The sequence below is a fragment of the Heterocephalus glaber genome, unplaced genomic scaffold (assembly GCF_053883595.1).
Source record: "Heterocephalus glaber isolate CG9 unplaced genomic scaffold, H.glaber_assembly_v1.0 deba00001757, whole genome shotgun sequence".
In the NCBI taxonomy this organism is placed as follows: domain Eukaryota; kingdom Metazoa; phylum Chordata; class Mammalia; order Rodentia; family Bathyergidae; genus Heterocephalus; species Heterocephalus glaber.
The window spans coordinates 282,984-302,422 of record NW_028258454.1 but is presented as its reverse complement, the minus strand read 5'-3'; the positions used below and the strand labels follow the sequence as shown (position 1 = coordinate 302,422).

General features: G+C 39.0%; 1 protein-coding gene and 2 pseudogenes across 1 annotated transcript in view; all 3 read left to right on the top strand.

The window, feature by feature from the left end:
- Positions 1 to 12,073, top strand: part of LOC101696994 (zinc finger protein 124) — a 49,045-nt gene extending 36,972 nt beyond the window's left edge. The window contains exons 2-5 of the mRNA XM_021248560.2: positions 8,358 to 8,484; positions 8,678 to 8,738; positions 9,610 to 9,702; positions 10,375 to 12,073. Coding sequence (XP_021104219.1) covers positions 8,358 to 8,484; positions 8,678 to 8,738; positions 9,610 to 9,702; positions 10,375 to 10,393 — 300 coding nt within the window. The 3' untranslated portion in view covers positions 10,394 to 12,073. The remainder of the gene's footprint in view (positions 1 to 8,357; positions 8,485 to 8,677; positions 8,739 to 9,609; positions 9,703 to 10,374) is intronic.
- A 770-nt stretch (positions 12,074 to 12,843) lies between these two features.
- LOC110346801 (uncharacterized) lies at positions 12,844 to 14,063 on the top strand (annotated as a pseudogene).
- Positions 14,064 to 16,676: 2,613 nt separating this feature from the next.
- Positions 16,677 to 18,744, top strand: LOC101697364 (apoptosis inhibitor 5 pseudogene; annotated as a pseudogene).
- Positions 18,745 to 19,439: the final 695 nt, after the last annotated feature.

Below are 19,439 nucleotides of genomic sequence, written 5' to 3'. Positions count from 1 at the left end.
AGCTGCATGTGAGAAATTTAATTCCATAAGAGATCTAATGGGAGGATAGTATTAAAATTTAGGGAACCCCCGGGGGTGTTTTTCTTCATCTCTCAAGAGGGATTGGACCTATGTCTCTGTAGATTAAAAGATGAGAGCCTTTCTCCTAAGAATCTGGAGTTGTAGTTCTTTCCAGTGTTTAAGTAGGCATTCCAAAGGTGACCAGGGAGGTATGATGAATTTTCCAGCCCCCATCTGTGTCAGAAAAAAAGAAAACAAAACTTGTCAGGGCCTATCCCACTGTCCTAGGATCTTGGACATGGGAACATATCAGGCAAAGACGTGAAGTTATAGGTTTGGGCCTTGAGTTTTTCCTGTCCTGGTGGTGAGTGGCCTTGGCTGCCAAGGATTAGGCATCCCAGGATGGGGTGGCCCCCCTCCCCTGGGTGCTGCCTTCTGCAACCTACAAGCTCTGCCATGGGAACTAGTCAACAAGCTGAGACATAGGGTCTGAAACATAGTCCATAGTGGAGGCCCTGGCCCACAACAGATTTGCATGTGGATTTGAAAACCTTGTTTAAGCCATTGCTGATATGCGCAACATTCCCAGTAAGCTCTTTCTTTAGGAGGGTTAAGGAGAGATAGAATGCCTAATTGCTTGAGAGTTAAGACTCCCCTCTTTGTTGGAAAGGCTATAATCAACTTGGAGTGTTGAAATCCAAGGCCACAGACTGATAAGAAAAGGGAGAGTAAGGGAGCTCCCATTGCAGCCATTCATATTTTCTTTCTAACTCATATAATAATCCAAGGGGAACAGAAACCAGTTCATCTTGCCAGGGCTTTATGTGTTCTATTGTTGGTCTCCTTTATGACAGAAAATGTGAATCAATGTAATATAATTTCAAGGTTGCCACCAAAAATCTATGGTATTCCTATGATATCAATTAAAGTTCTTGACTCTACTATCTTTGCAAAAGTGACAACATTGAGCTAGGCAGCCTAATTTAGAAATTATCTGTGATTCCTCATTTGTGAGATATACAGCAACAATAGCCAGAAAGAAGCCATAGCCTAAGGTTTCTGGACAAAGATAATGTCCAGAGAAATGTCAGGACTCCTGATTTCCCCCCTCAAAATATCCATGGGCCTAAAGGTTGGTCTATCCCTTAGGACCAAGGCAATACTTCCAGGTAATAGATGTCTTAACAGGTAAGTGAGCATGTCAACCCTGAGCACAATGAGGCAAAAGTCCACAATGCCTCCACTATGGTCGGCACTGGCACTCCTGAGGATCCCCACTCCTGAGGGTCCACTAATGCCCAATGAAAGACCTCATCATGGACATTCCACTGTGCTAAATCATGGTAGGGGAGCCCCAAAACAGCCAGTTGTTCCATCTCTGCTCACCTCCATTTAGGTCAGGTATACTGACCATGTCTGGGGGTCTTTAGTGGTCTTTTCTTTAATCCTGGATGAGCCCCCACTTTTTGCATCTGATGAGGTTCTCTGAGAGGTTAGGAATCCCCTGTAATGACCTTCTGCCGTTCTCTAGGCCCCTCGCCCTCACTCTGGTGAAGAAATGAGGAAGTGGGGCAAAACCATTGCCCTTGTCTAAAATTTTTTTGGTGGAAAATGAAGTCAGGATGGAAGTAATGTGAAGCAAAAGTTGATTTATAGTACACAAATGCAGGAAAAAACCCATCTTAGCAGCAGAGTGGACTGCAAGATACAGGGCCCTCAGCTCATTGCCTGATGCGTTTGGGGTGTACTCGTACTTAAAAGGGTAAGCTGGTTTCTAAAAATAACAGCTTCACTGCATGGTGCAATCTAGGCCAATCAGGGCCTTAACCTTTATTTCTGGGGAGGGAAAAAGATCAGTTGGAGGTCTGTCAAGCGCACAGTAAATGCATGTGGTAGTTTCACTGGGGGGGGTAGATTTCTCAAGCACGTAATACACAATAAACGTGATAAGCATGTGCAATCACACTCCTCAGCATGCTGTTCAGTGAGTGGGAGGGTTGATGGGAGATTCATGATACACATGAAGTTTCTGTGTGGGTGAGGCTGCTGTTTTGGGTGGTCTGTTTTTTCTCCCAGCAGCAGACCAGATATTATGGTTTATATCTAAAATGTCTCCTGAGTGTCTCATGAGTTTGAAAATTGATTGATTTGTGTGAGCCCTGTCCTCATCAGTGAATACATTTAGTGAGTTCATCAGTTAATTCTTCAGTGAGTTCTGTATCTGAACATGCTGTTAGGAGGTGGGGACTTTCTGGAGACAGATGCCTAGAGGCAAGGCCAGGAAAAGTGTATTGTTTGTACGTCCTCCTACAGGCTGCCATGGCTTAAGTACCTTTTGTTTCACCTTACTACTTACTTTGCCATCCTTTTCTACCTTGGATCCAGCAGACCATGCTGGGAAATTGTGAGCCATTGTAAACTTCTCCAGTTGTGGATGTGTGATATTTTGACTCAGTAACAGAATAGTAGCTAAGACACTTCATTACAGTATGCTAAATTTGTTAAAATTTAGATACAAGGCCTCAAACAGTGCTGTTGTATTGGCCAGTCTGGACTTGCTTGTCATGATAGTAAATTCCAAAATTTCCAAACACTTCTTCACAATTCCAAACTTATTACAGGGTTTTTTTTAATGCCATAAAAGGCTGGGGATTTAGCTCAGTGGCATTGCACCTGCCTCGCAAATGCAAGGTCCTGAATCTACCCCCCTCCTTATGGGGGGGTTGGGGATGCCATAAAAATGAGAAGAATTGTTTAACATTACCTGTGGTGAGGCTCAGTGTTAAGAGACATGGCTTCAACTCCTGTGTTATATAAGTAGCAATGAAATAATAAGCTTCTTGTGATTTAGAATGCTAAAAGTGGATAGGAAGTTATCAACGGAAAGAAGGTAAATGCTATAAAGTACAACTTCAGAAGGGTCTGACTGTTAAACACAAAGTTAGAATCTCCTTGAAGTAGGTCATCTACATGTGATTTGTATATGGGTGGAAAGATAGAAAAGCACCATTTCTCACATAATTGCTATAGTTCATGGATAGTTTGTAGACATTTTAAAAATGAAATGCTAGGTGAGTGTGGTGTCATGTTCCTGTAATCTCAGCACTTGGGAGGCTGAGGCAGGAGGATTGGTGTTCAGGTTCAGCCTAGGCTACATAGTAATTTTTCAAAAATTATGTATGTCTGTCCCTTTTTATCGTAAGCCACTTTGAGGCAGTATATTCCTTTCTCTAAATGGGGTGACTCAGTGTGCCAGCTCTTGATAACTTCAGGATGATGCCTCATAATAAAAAACATCACATGCTTTGAACACCCATCTTCACTTGAAGTAGTGTATTAGACCAGTGCTCTGAATTTGTCAAAGTTGTGGCAGCTCTGGGTGGTGTCTTGATTCAGGGCCCACCATTTTTTGTTAGAGAATTGTTTAGTGCTCAGCAAGCAATACACATTTGAATTCAGAAGAAAAATTGGGAAGAGACAAAGGTCAAACTTTAATTGATCGTAGGTGTTGGTCTCTGCTCAGAATTGAGATGACATGAAATTTCACCCTGTGAATTTAGCTGAGGTAGGATGTGAAAAGGCATCACTGGGCCTTGGGCAATGAATGTGAGTATCCAGGTGGTAACTTACCCTACCTGATTCAAACTTCTCCTGCTCCATGGATGACCACTTGCCCATTTTGGTGACTTTTCCTAAGTTTACCATGTGTGATTTTCTAGGAAAAGCATTCTTTTAGTTTTCTCCTTTGGAATCTTCAATAAGTGAGTTTTATGGAAATTGCAAAGAAAAATATTTTTAGAGGTTTTTTTATGTGTAATTATTGTTCACAAGTGCCGATATGTGAATCAAGGGCAAAGTGCTTTCTCATCCATTCCACTGGTCATGAGGTTCAGGATTTTTCAAGTTTACTTAAAGATAATCACATTTATCTCCAGGAATAATAGCACAGTGTTAAAGATTAAAACTAGATCCATATCTATCACCATGCACTAAACTAAGATTGAAGTGGATTAAAGATCTAAATATTAAAACAGAAACACTAAACTTATTTGAAGGTAAGTTAGGTAGAACTCTTGAAGACATTGGCATAGGAAAAGACTTTATGAACAAATCCTCAGTAGTATGGGAACTAGCACAAAGAACAACTGGGATCTCATGTTATTAAAAAGCTTCTGCACTGCAAGAGAAACCACCAACAGAGCTAAGAGACAACCTACAATGTGGGAAAAAAATTTTAGCAGCTGTTCCCTAGACAAAGGACTACTACCTAGAATATATAAAGAACTTTAAAAAATCAAACCCCCAAATTCAAAGGCCCAGTTCAAAAATGGGCATCTGAAATGAACAGACATTTCTTAGACAAGGAAGTAAAAGCAGCAAATAAACATATAAAAAAATGTTCAAAATCACTGGTCACTTGAGAGATGCAGATGAAAACAACACTGAGATTCCACCTCACCCCACAAAGAATGGTTGCTATCAAGAAATCAACCAATAACAAATGTTTTCAGGGTTGTGGGGAGAAAGGAACTCTTCTCCATTGTGGATGGGGGTGCAGACTGGTGCAACCCCTGTGGAAATCAGTATGGAGATAACCTCAAAGAACTAGGACTAGAGGTCCCATTTGACCCAGCTATTCCCCTGCTGAGTATCTTCCCAAAAGAATTAAAAGAATCATACCACAGCGATATATGTGCACCCATGTTCATAGCGGCACAGTTTGTAATAGCAGAAGCTTGGAAAAAGCCCAAGTGCCCATCTACTGGAAACTGGATAAAGAAGATGGGTTTTTTTTTTTAATCAAATGGAGTACTACTCAGCCATAAAGAATGAGAAACTAGAGACATTTATAGCTAAATGGATGCATATTGAGGACATACTCTTAAGTGAAATAAATAGGACACACATGTAAATACCAAATAGTTTCTCTGATGTGAAAAACTGAAAGTGTAAATAAGGATTAAAATGAATAATTGATAATGTGAAATAGGAAGAAAAGGTCCAAAGGGGTAGGGGAAGTAGGAGAGGTAGGGGAAAGGAAAGAAGGGAAAGGAAAAATTATGAAAAAAGGAAAAAATGGAAACAAAGTCTTTGTAAATAGGGAAGGGTGGAGGGGGTGGGAGGGCAGGGGAATGGGAAAAAAATAAGAACCAAGATGCATCATTTAAAGGTACAAGTACTCAATGATAAATGTAAATGTATTGTACACCTAAAACGTACCAATAAAAGAATTTAAGGAAAAAAATAGTGCAGTGTTTTCTCTGAACACTTGAAAGAAATGACTGGTTTGTGTATTTTGGTAAACTCCAAAGTAAAAGAAATGAGTGTAGAGCGTGTCAATTGATTTTCCGTTCTTGCATAAGTCTATTTTCTTATTGTGTTCTTCCACACTTCCATTTTCTTTAGTGAATCTCAAAAAAGATTTTGTTCTTGTTTGCTGTTCAGTGTTTTCTCTTGATTTAGATATGTTGTAATCATATTTTTAGATTTATGTTCATTGATTTTTACTCCGTATACAAAATCTTTATACTGTGTACATAGCAACTGTTTTGTTTGTGTCTGGATTATTTATGATTTTCATATACTTCAACTTATCCTTCTAATTCTTATGTTTGCATGATTTTCTTGTGAGGAAACACTTTCACATCTAAAGGTTATTTCACTGTGAATTCTCAAGGCATTCAAGTTTATCCTGCCCATTTTAATATGCAACTTAATTATTGTACATAGAATAGAAGAGTATATAGTCCAGGTTTCCAAGTACGTATCTGTTTCTCCCTGAACATAAATGAAATAGATTGTTATTTCTTCTGGAGATACATAACACCAGCTCTTTCATGAATCAACATTCCATATACATGTGGACACATTGAAAACTATCTTCCTGAGATTCATCTGTGATTTTCTCTACTAATGGGACAGTCTCATGAAAGGTGTGGTTTGAATGTTTCTCATGTATATTATGGAAGCTATCAACCTTATTGAATGATGTTAGACTTTTATTATACTGTATAGCTATAATTTTTTAACAAATCAAAGATGCATGTCATTTGTAAGTGACAATTTTTTTTTACAGTCTCTTTCTAAGGGGATTTTGAGGCAGGATCTCACTTTATATTTCAGACTAGTTTTGAATTTACTGTGCAGCCCAGGCTAGCTTCAAACTCATGACAGTCCTTCTGCGTCAGCCTTCCAAGTGCTGGGATGTACCACTGACCTTGCTAAAATTTTCCTTTTGTGCCTACTTTGTGATATATTGTCTTTCAATGAATGTAGTACAGTTTGGTCATTTTCTTCCCCTCATTTGCCTCCCATAGCACTCTTAAGATTTCTTCTGAGTGCACGGTGACACTGAACTATTAAGATAATATGCCACTGTTATGGTTTGTGTCTAGATGTGCCCCCATACCCTCATGTGGTCATGGGACATTTTCAGAGGTGGCTGAATCTAGAGTGTGTGATGCTGGGATTAAGGGTGTATGATTACTAAATCAGTCCACTGATTGGTTTGGCACTACCCTAGTCTGGGTAAAAGAGGCAGAAAGGCACTGTTAAGGTTCATTTGTTGCTTTGCTACCTTGTGGGCACCATGAACTGTTCTCTGTGATACCTGTCTGCCATGAGTCACTCTGCCTTGGAGCCAGCCCACTATGGACTGTAACCTCTATTAATTGTAAGCCAACTAAACCCTTTCCCCTTTAACTTTGGGTATCAAGTATTTTGTCTCAGCTATGAGAAAAGTAGCTGAAGACAGCCACCCTTTCCCTATTCATTATTCACAAAGTTGTTCTTATAAAACTTTTTCCATGAACATTTTAGCTAGTATTCATAAACCTTATTTGCTGTTCAGTTATATTTTTTCTTTGAAACCAAATTCAAGTTTCAAAATGCTGCCTAAGTATAGTCAAAGAAAGGACTCAATGCTATATAAATAGTAAGATTTGAAAGGTGATATTACCTGTGTTCTGTGAAAACCATTCATTATATTTTCATCTGCCCCAGTGTTTTGTGGATGGTGATCTACAAGAGCTCCTTCCCTGAGCGCTGCTTTAGAAACAGTGAGTATAGATATCCTTGAAGTGACTGAGAAGAACCAGTGCTCCTATTTTTCTGTTGATTTAGTAGTGATTGATAATCTAGCATCAGAATTTCTGTCTGAAAGAAATGTACATACACATGGAATTGATGACCAAGACATGGAGTTAATATTTGAAGCTTTCAGCTTCTGTCCAGCTGTTTGTTGTTGTTGTTGTTTTGTTTTTTGCTATTTCTCTTGCTATCCAAGAGAAAAAATAAATTTTTATTTTGTTGGATCACACTTTGGATTCTTATAGTATTTTACAGTCAATCATAAACAATATGGAGGAAAATATTCAGGAGGTGGAGAATATGGAAGTTTAAGAATTTGGTTTATTACAGTCAAGAAGATTTTATTATAGCCACAGGGGTGGTAATGGGTGGAATGAGACCAAATAGTCATAGGAGGCATAAAATTTTTTAAAAATCTGTTACTTAGAACACCAAAGCAAAGTGGGAAATTTCAGGTAGCTGGACAGCTATATGTCTAGTTACTGTTGTGTTGCTAAGAAGGAAAGCAAGAATGGATTTTAATGGACTGCTAGAAGTCTCTGCTACATTCTCCTTCTGTAATATTGGCATTATTCTCTCAAATACCCAAGTTGAATCTTTAAATCCATCCTCACTTTTTCCATCTCTCTCAATCTTCCTTTCTTCCAACTACCAAAGCAATCTGCATTTTTTCTTTGTTTTTCAGTCCTTCCTCCAAAGCACCACTTTGGACTGTTGTGTCTGTTGCTTGAATATGGAGCAACCTCTCAAATTACCTCCCTGTATAGCCTTGCCTGGTTCATCCTTTATTTTGCTGTCAGATTCTACTTCAACACACATAGATCTGATTATCCAAGATGGGGGGGTGGTGTCTTAACAGTCACCTTCCCACTCATGGTCACAGATCAAAGTACCAAAAAGCATCTGCAGCTTCCTCTTTTTACCTCATGAGATGACACCATATGGCTTGCTACCTTCTGTTCCAGACCAACTCATTCCCATCTCATGGTCCTTCTGTATTGTGGCCATCTCCCAGTTGCCTTTGGATTAATACTCCAGGAGGATGTTACCCCAGCCAGCTCCTCATCTCACTCCATCCCTAGACACTGTTTTGTAGTTTAGGCTGACCTTGAACTCACTGTGTGCTTGATCCTCCTACCTCAGCATCCTGAGTGCTGGGATTATAGACATGCACCACCACACCTGGCTTTCAATTTATGACAGAAGTTGAGATATTCGAGGCTGTAAGTCTCAACCTTCCTTCAAGAAATATATGTGTGATCCTTTAGGAGGCAGTGACCTTTGAGGATGTGGCTGTGAATTTCACCATGGAAGAGTGGGCTTTGCTGAATCCATCTCAAAAAAACCTCTACAGAGATGTGATGGGGGAAACCTTTAGGAACATGGTTTCTATAGGTAAGATGACATCTCTCTAATCTGTACAATTAGAGAATATTGTTTGTTGTTTATCAGTGCAGTTACATTAAATAGAATGTGAAAACATTTTGAAGAATATCCCAGGCCTGGTTACATCATGAATCTAATTGGAATCTATTAATTTTTATGTATTAATGTAGTGACTCCTTATATTTCTATGTCTATAACTCAGGAACAGACTGGGATAACCAGGAAGTTGAAGAAGAGTACAATAATTACTGGAGAAATCTAAGGTAATTTGCACTCACAAGGAAAAGGAATGTTCCATAAGAGTCAGCATGTGAGCAGAAACATGACAAGGAAATGAGGCCATGTTCAAATGTATTTAATCATACAAATATTCTCCAAAAATATATGCAGTTGAGTATGTATAATCTGACAATTAAATACAGAAATATTCCAGTATATGAAATTGAATTAGTACTGAAATCATGCAACAAGTGACACTATCTGATATATTCTAGGGCAAGGGTAATGGATGTTACCAGAGACATCTGCAGTGGTCCTTGCCTCCTGTAAGCCAGTACAGTGTCCACAAGATAAGAAAGTGGGAATTAAAAGAAACTCAGAGACAGAGACTTGAGAGAAACTGAGACGAGCTGATCAAGCTGCTCGGGGCAGCAAAGATAAAGGGCTCCCAGGACATACATTTTTTCATTACAAGTGTGGGAAGGGGGGAAACTGGGCAGGCCTCAGGACACCTGGTGGTAACAAATATCAAGCAGGCAGGACTGTAAAATGAGGGCACAAGCATATCTTTGTAGAAGAGGACAAATGGTTAATTCAGAGGGGAAGAATTTAGTTGGAGTTAGTTGACCTTGGCAGGAAGTGAAATCAGCCGAGTCTTGCTACTTCACAGACTAGGACTTAAGTCTCAATAGCAGCCATTAGCAAAGGAGAAATACTAGCCCAATTCTGCTATCTGACATGCCCATTTGAGTCATGTAAGCTTTGGTCAGACTTCCTGAAGTAATACATAGCCAAATGATAGAGGGGCAACAAGCTTGTGCCACTTTCATGATCAACATCATGAATATGTATAAAATTACATTTAAGTATTGTATATGGATGTATATGAAAACAATAAAATTTGAGTTTTGGCAGGAGCTTATCTTCAGGATATCTAATTATGCATGCATATGAATATGAGGCATTCACTATCAAAAAAATTGCTGACCTCGAAGGATTATTCAAACTGTAAGTGAATACTAGTATTATAATAATGTTTTCAAGCCATCATCCAGAGAATTGAGTCATTTCATTTTAGGGCACCCTCCAACATCATTGTTGGGAATGTTATCTACAACCACTCTGATCATCAATATACAAATTTCAAAAAGTAAAATAGAAGTTCTGTTTGATCCAGGCATACCTCTCTTGGGTATATTCCCAAAAGAGTTAAAAATCATAATATACTAATACCTGCATACCCATACTCAAAGCAGGCCAGTTTATAACAGCTAAGCCCTGGAATCAGCCTAGATGTCCATCAGTGGATCCATGGATAAAGAAAAATTTTGAAGTCTTTGAAAATAGGGAAGAGTGGAGGGGGTGAAGGGAGGGCAGGGGAAGGGGGAAAAAGTAAGAACCAAGATACTCATGTAATGGTACAAGATCCCAATGATGAATGTAACTGTATTTTATACCTAAAATGTACCAATAAACTTAATGGGGAAAAAAAAGAAAAATTTTGATAGGCTCAGTATGATAGTGCATTCTTGTCAACCCAACACTCTGGGAAGCTGATTCAGCAGGACTGCAAGTTGCAGCTAATCACAAGCAACTAAACCATCAATGAGTATCTCTCAAAACATGAACTAAAAAAGCTGGAGATGTAGTTCAGTGCTAAGATCTGTGTTTAATTTCCAGCCCTGAAAAGAAAAAATAATTTGCTATATTATCATCCAAGAAGATGAATATTATGTCATTTTCTAAAAGAATTGGGTGGGCTCACTCCAGAAAGAATGGCTGCTATCATGAAATCAACCAATAACAAATGCTGGCGGGGCTGTGGAGAAAGAGGAACCCTTCTCAAATGCTGGTGAGAGTGTAGACTGGTGCAACCACTGTGGAAATCACTATGGAGGTACCTCAAAGAACTAGGACTAGAAGTCCCATTTGACCCCGCTATTCCACTGCTGGAGATCTTCCCCAAAGAATTAAAAGAATCATACCACAATGATATATGTGCACCCATGCTCATAGCACAGTTTGTGATAGCTAAAACTTGGAAACAGCCCAAATGCCCATCAACTGGAGACTGGATAAAGAAAATGTGGTTTTTAATAAAATGGAGTACTACTCAGCCCTAAAAAATGAGAAATTAGAGACATTTATAGCTAAGTGGATTCACATTGAGGCAATACTCTTAAGTAAAATAAATAGGACACACATGTGTAAATACCAAATAGTTTCTCTGGTGTGAGAAACTGAAAGTGTAAATAAGGACTAAATGTATAATAGGTAATGTGAAATAGGATAGAAAAGGGGCAAAGGGGAAGGAAGTGGAAGGGCTAGGGGAAAGGGTAGAAGGGAATGGGATTAATATGAGAAAATGGAAAAATAGGAACAAAATCTTTGTAAATAGGGAGGACTGGAGGGGTTGAAGGGAGGGCTGGGCAAGGGTGAAAAATAAGAACCAAGAGAGACTATGTAAAGGTGCAAATTTCCAATGATGAATGTCATTATATTGTAGACCTAAAATGTACCAATGATTAGAATGAATAATCGATAATGTAAAATAGGAAGAAAAGGTCCAAAGGGGTAGGGGTAGTGGGAGGAGCAGGGGAAAGGAAAGAAGGGAAAGGAAAAGTGATGAGAAATGGAAAAAATGGAAATAAAGTCTTTGTAAATAGAGAAGGGTGGAGGGGGTGAAGGGAGGGCTAGGAATGGGAAAAAAATAAGAACCAAGATGCATTATGTAAAGGTACAATTTCCAATGAGAAATGTAATTGTGTTGTATACCTAAAAATGTACCAATAAAAGAATTTAACAACAACAACAAAAAAAGAATTGGGTGGGTCTTCATCCCATAATGTTAAGTGAAATAAGTCAGGCCGAGAATGTAAAATGTCACATGTTTTCTCTTATATGAGAAACCAAAACTATAAATTAGGGATTAAAATAAAGGAGAGGTGATAGAAAAAGGAAAGGCTGACTTTTTGGAGATAACAAAAACAAACGGTAAGAATAGAAGGGAAAGAGTGATGGGGAAAAAGTATTAAAAATACTCAATATGTAGGCCAGGGGTTTAGCTCAGTGGTGCTGCCACCTTCCTCAAAAGCGCAAGGTCCAGAGTTCAATCCCGGGTACCAAAAAAAAAAAGAAAATTCAATATGTGATATACATATGTACCAATTGCGCAAAATAAAACTAAAACTTCTATATTGCAAAATACACCAATTTAAAAATTCCCAAATAAACATCACTCTCTTGGGAGTGGGTGTTTTGAAGGTATCTTCCACTGCATTCATTTCATTCATTGTCAGAATTTCTTAGGCATCAAAAGAGAACCTGTTCTGATAAATCATTAATATAGAGACTCATTTTATTGTGACTGTTTTTGTTTTTACAGAAATGAAGAGTTAGAGCAATATTATCAATATAAAACTTGGAATCAATATAAAGAAATATTCCTTTGGATTCCAGATGCTAATGTGGACATGAAACTAGTTGGTTTAAAACCGATTGAAAGCCTTGCTTGTAGAAAGCCCCTGATTGAGGATTTGTCACTAAATGTGCCACATACTGCACTGAAGCCTGATGAGTATTTAGGATCTGAAGAGAAGCTATTAAAATGTAATGAAAATGCAAGAAACTGGAGTAATTTCCAGTCCTTTCAGAAGCATACAAGGACAAAGGCTGGAGAGAAACCCTGTGAATTTGGTCAGTGTGGCAAATCCAGCTCTGATCTTAGTGAAAGAACTCACCTTAGAGAGAAGAAGACCTTTGTATGTAAGAAAAATTTGAAGGACTCCAGAACAACCAGTGATATTCAGATCCATGAAAGAAATCACAGTGGGGGAAAACCATATGTGTGTAAGCAGTGTGGAAAAGCTTTCAGTACACAAAGTTATTGTAAAATACATGAGAGGATTCACACTGGAGAGAAACCTTATGTATGTAAGCAATGTGGGAAAGCTTTCAGCACACATAGTGTTTGTCGTATACATGAAAGAAGTCACACTGGAGAGAAACCCTATGTATGTAAGCAATGTGGGAAGGCTTTCAGTACACAAGGTTATTGTAAAATACATGAGAGAACTCACACTGGGGAGAAACCATATATATGTAAGCAATGTGGGAAAGCTTTCAATACACGTGATTATTGTCAAAGACATGAGAGAAGTCACACTGGGGAGAAACCTTATATATGTAAGAAATGTGGGAAATGTTTCAGCACACACAAAAATTGTAAAATACATGAAATAAGTCACACTGGAGAAAAACCTTATGTATGCAAGCAATGTGGGAAAGCTTTCAGTACACCAGATTATTGTAAAATACATGAGAGAAGTCACACTGGGGAGAAACCCTATGTATGTAAGCAGTGTGGAAAAGCTTTCAGCAGAAACAGTCATTGTCAAATACATGAAAGATCTCACACTGGGGAGAAACCCTATGTATGTAAACAATGTGGGAAAGCTTTCAGCACACATAGTGTTTGTCGAGTACATGAAAGAACTCACACTGGAGAGAAACCCTATGTATGTAAGCAATGTGGGAAAGCTTTTAGCAGTAACAGTCATTGTCGAACACATGAAAGAATTCATATAGGGGAGAAACCCTATGTATGTAAGCAATGTGGGAAAGCTTTCAGGACATGTGATGCTATTCAAATACATGAAAGAACTCACACTGGGGAGAAACCCTATGTATGTAAGCAATGTGGCAAAGCTTTTGCAACATGCGGTGGTATTCAAAAACATAAAAGAAGTCACACTGGGGAGAAACCCTATGCATGTAAGCAATGTGGGAAGGCTTTCAGATGGCACAATGAATGTAAAATACATGAAAGAATTCACACAGGGGAGAAACCTTATGTGTGTAAGCAATGTGAGAAAGCTTTTAGATGTCACCGTGACTGTCAAAGACATGAAAGAAATCACACTGAGGAGAAAACCTATGTATGTATGCAATGTGGGAAAGCTTTCAGCACACAGGGTTATTGTAAAATACATGAAAGGAGTCACACTGGGGAGAAACCCTATGTATGTATGCAATGTGGGAAAGCTTTCAGCACACGTAATTATTGTCGAATACATGAAAGAACTCACACTGGGGAGAAGCCCTATGTGTGTAAGCAGTGTGGTAAAGGATTTGCTACTAAGTCCTCATTACACAGACATAAACTCACTGTGGAGAAACTATGTATGTAAGCAATGTGGGAGTGCTCTAAGTACACATATTGACAAATACATGAATACATGTATTTCACGTCAAACACATGAAGTCTCACTGGAGAGAAACTTCATGTATGTAAGCCTGTTTTGAAAATCCTGTGAAAATTTCTCATGTAGTGGAGACCTGTAGAAATAATACAAAATGTTTGATGTCAATATTTCTTCTCAAATTTCCAAAAAAAGAAAATTCCCAGTGGAGATATCAGAAGTTACATACATTGTGTGGTTTTCAGTAAATCACTTATAGATTATGTACCTATAGTGTTTAATATATAGATATTGAGTTGACATATTTAGGTGTTTTTGTGTATCTGAGCTTAACACATAGGGTATTTAGCATGGTGAATTGAAATATATATATTTTTATTCATTAATTTTATTGGTATATTTTAGGTATACAATCACATACTGTACCATTTTATGCAGGGTTCAAAATGATCAAAATACTTAAACCAAATAAGATGGCAGGAAGAAGACCAGCCTTAAACAAACCAGAAGAAAAAGAATATGTACAGGCAGGAATATGCAGGTAGTCCTAGGACCCAGGAAGGTTATGGTAGATAGCTGAGCAGGGTTGACATGAAGCCCTTCCCTTGGGGCTGTGGGTCTTTGCTACCAGCATAAAAATACATGCTTCCCCTCCTCCCTAAAATTAATTGATCTATTTTGATTTTAGTTTAGTACATGGTGAGAAATACAGGCCTAGCATCAATCTTCTGCATGTCGATAGCCCCTTTAGCAAATGGAGCTGGAAAAACTGGCTATCTTTCCTCCAGCATAGGTTTTTGGTCCCTTTGTCAAAGATAAGGTGGCTGAGTGTGAGTGCATCTTCTATTCTTTTCCATTGAATTACATGTCAGTTTTTGTGCTAATACAATGCTGTTTTTATCACTGTAGCTGTGTAGTATAACTTGTTATGGGGGGTTGTGTTGCCTGCTACTTTGCTTTTTTTTTTTTTTTCTTTTGAGACAGGACCTCAGTATGTAGTTCATGTTGGCCTTTAACTCACTATGTAACCCAGGCCAGCATCAAACAGGAAATGATCCTCCTGCCTCAGCATCTTGAGTGCTGTGATTACAAATGTTCACCACCACACCCAGCTTCCTGATTTGCTCTTTTAGCTGGGATTGATTTTGCTTTTTCTGGTCTCTTGGAGTTATATATAAATTTTAATGATTGTTTTATGGCTACAGCTTCATAAAACCTGAGTTCACATAGTACCCTTCATGCTTTACTTGTCCATTCACCAGCAGCCACATTAATTTTCTACCTGTCCTGTTTAGCCTCTTCTGCCTATAGTAGGGGGGCCACCCTTACCTGTGGTGAGCACTGGAAAGGTTGCAGCCAGGAAGCTATGTTCCCTGATGTTTGGGGGAAATGGTGGAATAAGCCAGTATACAAGGAGCCTATCCCAGAGGTATGGTCTCTGCTAGCTCATATCCTTGATGATCTTGTATTGGACCCCTACTTATCTCTCATGGGGATATGGGTCTCTCCAATCTGTTTAATAAATATAACTCCAGTGAGAGGTCTCTTCAATCTCCCAATAGTTCTCAGATCACTAAATTAGGCACATCCCTCCAATTACTCAGGAACTCCACTAGAGCCTCTTGCCCTAAAGGAACCCAGTTTTAATCAGCCCCCTCATTATGCTCCTCAGCCTTATGACCCACTGGCTGCACACAGCTTTAAGCCTTAGAGTATGAACCAGAAGTGGTGCTTATTTCTTTAATTCACAACTTGTCCTGCCTCAAAGAGAGGTTCCAGGCATGGAAATACTCAAGTTCTGGTTCATTTTCAGTTGTAGATATTCAGCAATGCAAAGAATGGCTAGGCCAATTATCAGAGGACCCTAGTAAGTTTACAGATATGTTTCAAACTTTGATCCTTGCTTTTGACTTATCATAGTAAAATGTCCAATTCATTTTGGTCACTTGCCATACCCAGATGAAAGAATCCTACAAAGGGCTAGAAACTATGAAGATGAGCAATATGCTTTTAAAAGGGAAGGAAATACCCTGGAAAGGTTTTTATAAAAACCTGCACTACACTTAATCCTGCCTCTTTGATGCCTATAGGCCCAGAAGTTATCCACTCTTGTGAACAAGTGATCTCTCAAACCTAGTGCAAGCAGATAGGATATCAATGACTGGCCCTTCCAAGACCCTGAGAAGATGTGGTTCACTGATAGAAGTAGCTTTGTCCAAGAAGGACATTGAAAGGTAGATTGTGCAGTTGTCAGTTCACAACAGGCCACTGAAGCAAAACCTCTTTCCTCAGGGACCTCTCTTGGAAAGGCAGAGCTAATAGCTTTTACTTGAGGATTGACACTAGGAAAAGGCAAAATTTACGTATCTATACAGACTTCAAATATGCCTTCCTGGTGCTACGTATTTGTGCAACAATCTCAAAGGAAAGGGGCTTACTAATAATCACAAAGCACAAGAAGGAAATTATACAACTCCTAGAGGTAGTCCATTTTCTCAAGCAGGTCACAGTGCACTGTAAGGAGCACTATAGAAATATGTCTGAAGTCTGCTTGGGAAATAAAAAGGCTGATAGGGAAGCCTTACAACCCCTTAAGGCCCTAGCCTTAATCTCAGTTTTTGAGGAACCATTAACACCAGTTTATACTTCCCCAGAAAGATAAATTGGCCTTAGGACAAAGGGATATTTAAAAAGGGGCTCTGGTGATATTTAGAAAACAAACTGGAGTGGTGCTGGTGTCAGCTTTGACACCAGGAGCAGACCCCAGTCTTGTCGTTCACCATGCCAATGGTGGAGGAGCTTTACCACAAGTATGGCATCCTCACCAATGCCACTGAGTAATGGGCCAGCATAAAGATGCCTATCAAGTCATACTGGATGGTGTGAAAGGTGGTACTAAGGAAAAATGATTAGCAGCTCAGTTTATTCCTAAATTCTTCAAGCATTTTCCTGAATTGGCAGATTCTGCTATCAATGCACAGTTAGACCTCTGTGAGGATGAAGGTGTATCAATTTGACACCAAGCAATTAAAGAGCTGCCTCAATTTGCCACTGGAGAAAATCTTCCCTGAGTGGAAGATATACTAACCCAACTCTTGCAGACAGATGACTGCAGAATTTAACTTAGTGAACAATGCCCTGTTAAGTATATTTAAGATGGATGCAAGAGGAATATTAGGTGGCTTGTTTAGCCAGATACTTCAAGGAGAAGACATTGTTAGAGAACGAGCAATTAAGTTCCTTTCTACAAAACTTAAAACTTTACCAGATGAAGTCTTAACGAAGTAGAAGAACTTATACTAACTGAATCCAAAAGGTCCTAGAAGATATGATTGGTGAAGAATTTGTTCTGTTCATGAAGATACTGTCTGGGTTAAAAAGCTTACAGACAGTGAGTGGAAGACAGCAGCTGGTAGAGCTGGTGGCCAAACAGGCCAACCTGGAGCAGACCTTCAATCCCTCAGATCCCAACTGCGTGGACAGGCTCTTACAGTGCACTCAGCAGGCAGTGCCCCTCTTCTCCAAAAATGTTCATTCCACGAGGTTTGTGACATTTCTGTGAACAAGTTCTCCCTAACCTTAGTACCTTGAGTACCCCAGTGGAGGGTCTTGATACACATTTGGAGATGTTAAGATTGTTGGGAGAAATGAGTTCATTTTGTGGTGACATGGAGAAGCTAGAAACACACTTAAGGAAACTATTTGGTAAGTTATTGGAGTACATGCCTCTTCCACCAGAAGAAGCAGAAAATGGGGAGAATGCTGGTAATGAAGAACCCAAGTTGCAGTTCAGTTATGTGGAATGTTTGTTGTACAGTTTTCATCAGTTGAGCCAAAAACTTCCAGATTTCTTAACAGCCAAACTGAATGCAGAAAAGCTCAAAGATTTCAAAATCAGGCTGCAGTACTTTGCCCAGGGCTTGCAGGTTTATATCCGACAACTTCGTTTGATTCTCCATGGTAAAATAGGGGAGGTCTTAAAAACGGAAGAGAACAAGATTAAAGTTGTTGCATTGAAAATAACTATCAATGTTTTAATCAAGGATCTCTTCCACATTCCTCCTTATAAAACCACAGTAACATTATCCTGGAAACCTGTACAGAAGGTTGAGGTTGGGCAAAAGAGAGCCAATGAAGATACAACTTTGGGTTCACCACCCAGGAAATCTGCAGCAGGACCAAAAAGGGATGCCAGGCAGATTTATAACCCTCCCAGTGGGAAATACAGAAATTTGAGCAACTTTAATATGAGAGGAGCCTTCAGGGGAAGTAGAGGTGGCCAAGTTTGGGGGACACAAGGAAATCATAGTCGAGGAAGACTCTACTGAATAAGACATCACATTCTTCAAGCACTGTCATGAGCTTAATAAATATAAATTCTACTACTCATTGCATTGCCGGGGATGTCCCTTTAAAAGGACTGCTCCCTTCAGTTGAAAACTTAATGTTCTTTTCATCTTTGTATGTATGATCTACTTTTTGTAATAGACCATGGTGTGTTTGAGGTAAAAAACACAATATTTTTGGATGCTTTGTCTCAATCTTGTTTTTGCAGTATCATTAGACCTCATACTGTAGATCTTTTACTTCTAAAACATCTTGGTAATTTGTTATTGAGAGCAGTTTGAGTCTAAAAATGTAATGAAATTCAGTCTAGTTCTGATAATCTGGTACCCTAAATAATCTGAATAATATAAAAGGGGAAGACTCCCTTTGTTACTTTTGCTGTCTTTCACCACCATAAACTGTTGCACCTCTGCCATGTGCCACTCTGCCTTGGAGCCAGCTGATTATGGACTGATACTTCTACAAACTCTAAGCTAAATAAACCTTTCCTCCTTTAACTTTAGTTGTTGCATATTTTGTCTCAGCAACAAGAAAAATAACTAAGTCAGTCCCTTTTCAGTGATCCTTGCAATAAAGCCATCAGAGATAAATAACAATCAATCTTTGTAGAATAAAGCCAGTTCCATCTAAACTGAACAAAAAGACCACCAAAAAGGAAAAAGCTATTCCTGTAAGCCTCTGGGAGACTTGAGATTTCTCTTCACAAAGCAAAACTCCAATGTGGCTACAGATAAGAAAACTGGGTCTTTCTAAGGCCATGTCTCTCAGACACTTGATAATTTACCTGACATTCCTCTCTGACATATTCTTCTCTAAAGGAGGTATGGAAATCTGAACTGCTCTCATATTTGGGCTAAGAGTAAAGGTGTTTTCTCATATCAAACAAGCAGCTCAATGGTCACTAATTCTTTTTTCATTGTCTCCTAACAATTTTTTCTTAAAAGTAGGCAGAGAGTCAAAATATCCCAAAGTAGTTAGCACATAATCCCCAGTAGCTAGAGTCTACAGCCCCTTCTAGCCAGAAGAAGCAACAAAAGAGAGATCTCCACTTTCTAAACACCCTGTAAAGAACTATGGGAATTTGTGGCTTTCAGAAGGAAGGAAGATAGGAAGATAGGGCATAGTTTAAACTTACTGGAAAGGGAGGTGAGGCAAGACCCCAGAACACCTGTGCAAAACTAGCTCTCCATACCCTAC